The sequence below is a fragment of the Mya arenaria genome, chromosome 9 (assembly GCF_026914265.1).
Source record: "Mya arenaria isolate MELC-2E11 chromosome 9, ASM2691426v1".
Taxonomy (NCBI): domain Eukaryota; kingdom Metazoa; phylum Mollusca; class Bivalvia; order Myida; family Myidae; genus Mya; species Mya arenaria.
Window position 1 is genome coordinate 6,018,773 of NC_069130.1, and position 10,237 is coordinate 6,029,009.

Sequence of the window (10,237 nt, forward strand, 5' to 3'; positions counted from 1 at the left end):
TTGCGATTTTTTCAAAAACAACCACACGAAGTACAACACAAAATGTGAAACTTCTGTTGTTGTTTGAAATTTTGTCTAAACGTTCATTTTGTGACGACACACGGATTATGATACACCATAATATTGTAAACCTTAATTACAATTTCACAATTTGTTTTAGTCATCATCATTAAACAAGTTTCTGTTAAAGGCAATTTAAGTAACTCTTCTTTAAAATATATCATTATTCTATTTTGAACACTTTAATTTTACTGCTGTACATCCCAACATACAGACGGCGTGTTTGATCACAGACCGCCACACAACGCGGACCATCCTCCTCCCCCAGCAGCCTGGTGACAGAGCCGGTCTCCGGGGACACTAGGCATACAGTGTCAGACTCATAACCACATACGTACACACAACCTGTGGTATCCACAGTTAATCCACGTGGGCAATATAAATTGTCCGTACCATGTATAACACCGATCACATGACCATCCCGCGTCAGGGCAGTCACCGAGCTCTCCCCACTGTCAGATACGTATATTGTGTTGTGATCAGGGCTAACGGCCACGTGTTCTGGATCACGGAACCGATTCTCACCGTTATTGTCCTTCTCGAAGACCTGCTGCACGTTGCCCTCCATGTCCAATATTTGGACGTTATGGATTGAATGATCCCAATAAACTACTATTAGTTTGTCATCACTGTACACTATTCCTTGACATCCATCATCAACTTGTATCTTACTTATAAACAAAAGCTCTCCAGACTGATATTTCACTTCCAGGAAATGAATTTCACCAGCAACAGGAAGTGTCACAGCTACTCGACTACCAGGTAGTGTTGTTATATCATATGGCATGTCTCGTTGCATATCATACCTCGATAGCTGTGTACTCGTGTTCAAATCAAAACTAAGCAAACAATGATTCCGCTTGTCACTAGTAATCTGTCCTCCACTATAGTCATTCCGCTTATTATTCTCTCCTCGTACTCGTTCTTGTTTAGTTGCAGATTTATGTCCGCCACGTGTATCAGTTTTGGGTCGGTCTGGATGCTGTAACGGTTAATGCATATGTCGATAATAATAAATATTATAATATGTATGAGACAACGGTCCTACCTATATGTATTATAGTGTCAATTGTCATCTGTTCAACTACGGTCATACACATATGTATTAAAGTGCCCTTTGTCATGTGTTTGACTTCGGCACTTCGCATATGTATTATAGTGTCCGTTGTCATGTGTTTGACTACGGCCCGACATATATGTATTAAAGTGTCCTTTGTCATGTAATCGACTACTGTCCTTCATATATGCATTTGAGTGTGCGTTGTCATGTGTTTTACTACGGTCCTAGATATTTGTATTTAAGTGTCCTATTTCATGTAATCGACTTCTGTCCTTCATATGTGTATTAAGGATTCCGTTGTCATGTGTTGACTACGGTCTTACACATATGTATTAAAGTGTCCGTTTTCATGTAATCGACTACTGTCCTTCATATGTGTATAAAAGTGTCCGTTGTCATGTGTTGACTACGGTCCTACACATATGTATTAAAGTGTCCGTTTTCATGTAATCGACTACTGTCCTTCATATGTGTATTAAAGTGGCCGTTGTCATGTGTTGTCTACGGTTCTACATAAAAAAATATATGTACTATAGTGTCCATTGTCATGTGTTGTCCTGTAATCGACTACTGTCCTTTATATGTGTATTAAACTGTCCGTTGTCCTGTAATCGACTACTGCCGACCATATGTGTATTGAAGTGTCCGTTGTCATGTGCTGACTACGGCCCTATATATATGTATTATGTTGTCTGTTGTCATGTTTTTGACTACGGCCCTACATATAATGCCATGGATTAAATCATACCTTACGTAAATGTTACAAAAAATAATATGGACTGCTGACGTCATAAACATGGTGAGTACGACTTGCGATTTTCACAACGGCGAACAATTGTCGGAAGTTAACATGAATTGTTTTGTTCAATTTAACACACCAAAGATTTTTCAAAATATTTAATGGTTTACTTATATAAAATGTTTGGTATGATATAAGCATTATCGACAGACATCATGCAAGTTCAGACATATACCGTAAAATTTCAAAAGAACTATGTCACGGTGTATGCAAGGAGATTTTAGTCCGTCCGAGGAAGTTGAAACAATTCGACAAAAGCTAGAAGATGATCACCTTGCTATTGTGATCGGATATGGAGAGAGCGCTTATCTTTCAACTGTGTTGCATGCAATCAAAAAAACTGAGTATGAAATTTTCTAAATTAAGCCAATAAATGAATTACTTATGACATATGGATATATATGCATTTATGTTTGAAAAAAAAAATTGGTCTGCATAATTTTAAAGCCTTAATTGCTTAACAAGTGCACATATTTCAGTTTTCTATGTGTTAACTTACCTTTAAATCCTTCTAAGCATGTACTCAAACTTTTCATCCTTTTCGACGGTTTACCTGGAAAAAGAAAAAGAAATCCACCTCTTATAATTGCGTATTGCATCCAACATATCAAAACCGATGCAAACCGTTACAAAATATCCTAAAGATCGACAATAATTTGAAACTATAACATAATTTTAAACCTACCAGATCTGCTTTTCCTTTTGATTGTAGCTTTCTGTAATACATTAGAAGTAAATGAGGTATTTATTCCAACTTCCTCTAATTTCTGCTTCATTTCTGCAGCATTCTCCAAGACGACACTCAGATACCAAGTGTTTATGATTTCAAGTGTTTTTGAAGGGTCTAGTGTGCGAGTTTCGAGACTTGTGATATCCTTTACCACTTTCTGTATGACAGGAGGACCCTTGAAATGAGTTATAACTTTCACGGTCAAGCCAACAGCATCTGCCCACAAAGTGTTGTATTCTGTTTCCATCATGTTTGTGTCAGACCTGTGTGCTAATTTATTTCGCATATCTCTTATCAGCTGTATTTCATTTTTCACAGGAGTTGTTGTTTGTCCGTACATGCTTAGGAGAAGTGATGACAATAAGGACATGTCCCATTTTGTTTCGTCAAACTTTACTGATGTTGGAAAAACATTATCTAATTGATCTTTACGAAGTACTCTTGATCTGAGTAATGCATCGACTGCTTTCCTACGGCTGTTCATGTATCCCTCTAGTGTGTTGAATGTAATATTCGGATCATTCTGAGCGAAATGCACGAACAGATCCCTTAGAGCTGGGAGACTGATGTCAATGAGCAGAGTCTCCAAGCGATAGTACCGGTCTGACATCGTGGTTCTGTAAGTAAACAGCGTGTTGACATGTACTATTGTACTTGCTATAATGAATATGCACTGTATACAGAACAGAACAGAAGTGTATTTCGACTAATGCAACAAAGCATCTCGTCAAGCAAGCAAAGACAAGTAAACACTATTTCCATGCTTGTGATCATTGTTACAAGGTAGCAAATATCAATAACATTCAAGCTTAAGAAGTGTGGAGTGTGTTCATTTATACAAAATTTGTAAATGATAATAGATGTAAAAAGCTATTTATCTAATTAATTAGATACATAATGGAAATGCAAATGGCTAGTGGTTACAACAGTGATTTTACGATTACAACTTAAACACTTTCTTAAATTTACTCAACTAGTTAGTAGTATTAACTTAGCAACTATTGATTTATGTAAATTCTTGTTACAGGCAAATAACAGAAGAAACCTATTATGATTAATAGGTTTCTTCTGTTATTTGCCTGTAACAAGAATTTACATAAATCAATAGTTGCTAAGTTAATACTACTAACTAGTTGAGTAAATTTAAACATGCTGGGTTTTACATAAAATCCTTTAAAAAAAATTGATCGGAGGTCATCGAAACAATTACATCTTATAACAAAGTGAAATCCATCCGCAATGTCTTGAATATGACATAATAAACATGATCATTCATTTCTTGGCAGTCTGTTTTGTCCGTACCTACCAGTTTTGATACGTAATCTGTGCTGATACACGTAATTGAGTAAGGTATTTTCTATAAGTTTTGTTATATAATAAATTAAGATGTTCAGCCATACCAAACGTACAATACAGATGCAAGTATACAATATTAAGTTTCGCACTGTTGGCAATACCAGCACGCCACTTTGGTAGAAAACTATCGATTAAACATTGTTTAAAGACTGGAGCAAAGAGTTTGACATTCTAATTCCCCGGATTAACCCGTCTAAAAATCAATTTTTCTTTAGTAAATATTTAACGTTAGATGTCGAGTCATCAAAAACTACAGAGTTTACTTAGATTTGACTCTCATTAATCTCTACCGGGCCTCCGATTTTGAACACTTTACTTAGGTTTAAGAATTCTGTATCTGTACTGCTACCTCTGTTACGTTTAGACACTTAATTTCTTCCAGATTTTCCCAAAGGTAACTGAAAACGTGATCACTCCCCGTTATAACAACGTTTGCGCTATCCTGACACGGGTTCGCAAAGAAAATATACGCAGGAAAAAGAACCTCTATTAACCATAAAACAAATATCACATGTAAATCATTTAAATTACATAACATATCCACAATGCATGCGCATTTAAAATAATAGCAATTTAAACAAGGGCGTAATAAACTGATTTTTCATACAGCACTGGTGTTTTTTTAATCAGTCTTTTTATGTAATTATTTATGTTTAATACATTCACGCTGGTCGGGTGAAATCGGGGCATTAACACTGCACTCTCACTTAAGCGAAAATGTTTCACCAATCCATAATAAAACGCAAGCAAACACAGGGAGGAGAATCGACTGCACCTTACCCGAACAAACAAACTAGCGGCGTGACATGATAAAGTAAGTTTTATCTAAATATTTAAATACCTAAATTTATTAGTGCATTATATAGGAAACACAAAAATATCGATAAGCATAAAATAATTATTAGTTTGCAAACATTTGACAATTAAGCATATTGCCCTGCAAGTTTTTGCAGAAGATTCCATCGATTCTATTCTCATGTATATGTGTTCAGAAAAAAGACGGCATTTTTTTACAATCTACAAAAACAGGCTTATACTAGAAATTAGTAAGCAAGTTGACTGTTAAATACACTATGTTAAAAACATACTTCATCATGTCTTTAACATTTTGTTTGTCTGTGTAAGGTGCTTACAGGGAGGAGAATCGACTGCACCTTACCCATATATGATTACTACTTTCAAAGCAAAGATATCTCTCTAATCGATTTTGAAATTGAATAGAAGATACAGTAAGCGGGGGTTCTATATATATATTAAGTTAGACGGAGGTTCTATATAAATATTAAGTTAGACGGAGGTTCTATATAAATATTAAGTTAGACGGAGGTTCTATATAAATATTAAGTTAGACGGAGGTTCTATATAAATATTAAGTTAGACGGAGGTTCTATATAAATATTAAGTTAGACGGAGGTTCTATATAAATATTAAGTTAGACGGAGGTTCTATATAAATATTAAGTTAGACGGAGGTTCTATATAAATATTAGGTTAGACGGAGGTTCTATATAAATATTAAGTTAGACGGAGGTTCTATATATATATTAAGTAAGACGGAGGTTCTATATAAATATTAAGTTAGACGGAGGTTCTATATAAATATTAAGTTAGACGGAGGTTCTATATAAATATTAGGTTAGACGGAGGTTCTATATAAATATTAAGTATACGCCTCTTATCTTTCGTTTCTATTTCCAACATGGAATTCAGGTATTGTTAATAACTTAACCGCATTCTTTTTAGGTTATTCATAATGCAAAACTTTGATAGTTTCCTTGATTTGAAATCTGTTTTAAGGAATATGTAAAGACAACCTAGTGAGATATTATTTTTCAAAGGCATCTTAAACAGTTAGAATCCTTGATAAATAAAGTACCCCAAATCACTGTTTTATTATATTTTAGGTAGGTATTTAATAAAGGGTGAGTATTTATAGGATCACATTTGTTTTACGATCTGGCTTGTGAATTTTGTATAAATTAGTATTTTGGGCAATTAAACGGCATTTTTCAACTTAAATCATAACAACACTAGATGTGAAATTATCTGTTTGTTTTTATTTTGCACCAGTTTCATTTATTGTGCCGAATTAGTTTGGATTAAGAGCAATTTAACGGGAACACTCGGTTACATGTATAGTATATTTTCGTTAATTTCATGTTTACTATACATACATATTAACTAGTACTTTTAAAAAAAATATAAAATTTCCACAACAACATAAGATACTTACTGAACGTTATTCCAACTCTCCCTTAAAACTGATTAATAGACAATCATTTTTTTTAACTTAAAACGAAAGTGGAGTTTTCGTCAACGTTGACATAATTATGTTTATATTTATCTTGGCTATTTATAGTATACAGCTGGCAAATACTCAAGGTGTATTGGTTTTGAATACCATGTGATGATTAATACGAAAGAGCTACAAATGTTATTTAAAGATTGCGGGATTTTCATTACATGCATGTTAAGGGTTGCAATTGTTTGATGACATTAATGATTAAACATATACTCAGCAGAACCAGGGTATGCTCGACTTTCATGTATAATTTTAAGTTACAAATACATATACTCAATGTGTAACATTACAAATCACACTATGAAATTGAGAATACGTATTTTATAAAAACAAAAATGACATAATCGATAGAAAAAAATAAAGATAGCACGATACATTTGATGATCAGATGACCCCAGTGTACACGCTCTGTATGAATATACTGTTTAGGACACCATAACGTATTGGTATTAGGTATTCCTTAATATAAAGTTTATGGCCGGAAATCAGAAGAGGGAAACCGCGCACTGGTTGAATTGGATGGGCGGCGGGCCCCGGCTATGTTAACAAACAATGTTTTGTAATTGATCTGATACGGTGGATCTTGGTTCTTCATTATTGGGCATACTTTAGACGGAATCAAACATGATTTAATATGACATACAATGTATTTAAGGAAGTACCGATACCAAATTTTAATACACCCAATCCTTATAAGAACATAACACACGAATAAACTAATATATTTACCGATAATACACAATAAAAGGTTTATTTTTATGATCAAGAGTATTTGAAAAAGATAGGTGATTGGCATAGCTTAGAGCTAGCGCGAGACGTGATGTATAACTAACAAGTCGTGCCGTTTGAAATCAAGTGTCACAAACGTTGACCCTACCAAAACAAAGACAGCAGCTTGTAAATAAAACACCATTAGCAGATAGATCCTGGTCAAAGCGCTACTGAATGAACGTATTTAGGCGTATTGAATGACGTGAATCGCTATTGTATCAAGTAAGCATTTACGGTTTTAGAACGACAACATCAACATAATCAAAGACTTAGCCATTTATGTCTGTTTACCAGATAAAAGATAATTCCGTTAATTCTATAGTTATACCTATTCTCGTTCCATGCAGAACTGTGGTGTAAATCAATTGATATGAACGAAATGAATACGGAGGCGGACAAAAAACACCACCGCACACAACCCACAATCAGTTTTTTTTGTAGAAATTATGTATGCTATACTACTTTGTTTCCTAGGAACTGCGATAGTGAAGGACAAGGTGATAACCTTTCTCGATGCACAGTGAGGGCTTGTTTGAATATTTTGTGACAGACAGAGGTATACAGTGACATATATGGGAATAACTCATGGATGGAGGTGTTGCGGTCTTAGGGTTTGGGGAAGTAAAGAGGCCCATGACTTCTGTTTGTGTAAAACATAGCTTACTTTACATTTGGTTTGCGTTAATACTATTGATTATGTATTATGCGTTGAAACAATTGATTATGTATGAACAACGCATGCCAATCTATAAATCGTGCCAGCAATCAACTATAAAATATTTAAAATTGTGGGATTAATTTAAGCCTAAGGGAAAACTCATTAAAAACTTCTATTTCTCCATTCTTAATTTTTATAGTCCGTGTTGCGAAAAGGTTAGTATTAATATGAGTCCAAATTTGTTTTTTATTATGCATAGTGTTAATGTCAGGCATGTTTGCTTTGTTCTTAGTTTTTACGCAGCACATACAACGTTTAAGATCACCAGAAAAAAAAACTGAACTGAACGTTTATCTTTAACTTGAACATGTACAGTTATTCTTTCAACAATAAAATAAACGCATGGAAGTAGAAATTATGTATGGGAGAGTGAAATAACCATTACAATTATGTAAAATAACATAACGAACACACATCTAGACATGGTATGAAGCAATATAACTTATAGCATACTTACCTAAACAATATCTAAGAAAAGTGTTCAGAATTTTGTAATTCTATAAATTCAATCATTCTGAAAGACTTTTAAAAATTCCAGTCAAAATATATCGAATAACTATTATGCTTTCTGAAATTATCAATTACAGTTTAGTAACCATAATCTCGCGATTTTGTTTTCGAAAATTTTAGTCATTGGGTGATTATGACAAATGAATGATGGTGGAAATTTAAATTATAATATTATACTCATAAGAACATTGAATTATATAATATTTATGTCAGGGTGGAAGGCCAAAACTGACCATTATATCAGAGAAATGACAGTCATAAGCTGTCTTTTCGGTGACATAATATACAGTCTGAGGCGTATTACTTACTTCAAACAACGACGTCAAAATCATGAATTTCATGGCACTATTGTCAACTTATCAGAACCCGTCCGACCCAATGAAAAGACTAATCCGAGTGAATATCATAAGTAAATAAAAATATAAAAAAAGAATATTGGGATGTTACTTTAATTAGATTGATGAAAAAGAACGTTTTGCATCCTTATCACAGTAAAAGAAGCCTTTCTCTTTATATTTAAAATAACGAGGTATATTCCATTACGCTCAATAACATAGTCGTAAACGATAAAATGTTATTTCCATTGCATTTGCGCATTTTCCGTGGCCATACTTCAAAAAAATGACGGAGTTTTTGATGCAAATTTCATCTCAGGACCGTTGCGAATGTAAACCACATCAAATGAAATTATAAAGGTACCATATGTTCATTAAATGAACCTTTTCATTACTCTCGACACCAACTTAACGTTCTCCAAGTCTCTCAGCATTTTTGGTGCTTTGATTTTAGAAGAACAGTCAGGTAAACTGTTTCTAACTTAAAACTCAATGACATGTATTAACATGTGGTGTGTTTATTGCTTAAACAAGGTATACAGCAGTATCGATTTTCAATTAAAACTTTACTAGTTAAAGGGGACAATGATATTAAAATAGACAACCTTAATCATTTTTAATTCAAATACTTTTATATTGCATATACAAGCAACTGGATTGGCCAACAGTAATTTTGGAAACACTTTGACCAATGGGTAAACATTTCGTCTAAGTTAACGAAATCAAGCAATTAACCAGTACTACACAAATGGCTGCTGAGGAATGTTTATTTACAAGAAAACAAAACAGTACTCTTGAATCAATTAAGAAAATGAACAAACCAAAGCTCAACAAAACATAATTGCACTGTAGAAAACCGACAACCAATGACTGTGTTCTAATAAAAGGATGAGCCTTATTGTAAGTTCTTTTTTATTACATGTGTACGCCGTGATCCCGTATCCGTGAAACCATTGTACGCAATGGGTTACTCATCTGCGTTTTCAACAGGGAACAATATCTAATGCATCCATCTGTTTTGCTTTTTTCTGCACTGTTGTCATTTCGTTTTAGTAAATAAGTAGTTTTGCCACATTTTCCGAAACCAAAATCATGTTCGAAAAATGAAGAAAGCAAAAACAATAATATGTATTCTAGTCACAACTAAACATTTAGCGAAACAGCGGATGTTATTATGAACCAGTAAACATTTGGCTATTTAGACAAATGATAAATATATAGATCAACGAACGAGTCAGAAGTAGAATGCCATATAATAAGGCTGGATTTCCTGTTGGTATCGGCATTATTATGTTGTTTAACGGATTAATTTTCAGTTAATCTGTCAGTAAAAGTATGTTTGGACGAAACTTATTTAAGCTATGTTCATCAATTTTCATAAATTGCATTCTTGATGAACACATTCAAGCAATAAACCGGTTTTCGGTTTGATAACATCGGTGAAGTTTCTCGTGACCCAGGTTTTAGCTAAACTAATTAGTGTTATAATTTGTGTTTTAAAATTGTCCACACCTGTAGATTTAATTGTATTGCTGTAAATACTTCGTATATAGAATATCATAAACATTGTATGTATACCACGTGATAAATTGCGTCA

The 10,237-nt window shown here is 33.7% G+C and overlaps 1 protein-coding gene across 1 annotated transcript; it reads right to left on the reverse strand.

The window, feature by feature from the left end:
- Positions 1–926: 926 nt before the first annotated feature.
- Positions 927–6,322, reverse strand: LOC128203682 (uncharacterized). The gene is made up of 4 exons (XM_052905203.1): positions 6,238–6,322; positions 2,605–3,266; positions 2,419–2,472; positions 927–1,042 (listed from the first exon to the last, which is right to left on the reverse strand). The coding sequence occupies exons 2-4, from the start codon at positions 3,257–3,259 to the stop codon at positions 1,020–1,022; spliced, it is 732 nt and encodes a 243-aa protein (XP_052761163.1). The 5' UTR covers positions 3,260–3,266; positions 6,238–6,322; the 3' UTR covers positions 927–1,019.
- Between the last annotated feature and the right edge of the window lie 3,915 nt (positions 6,323–10,237).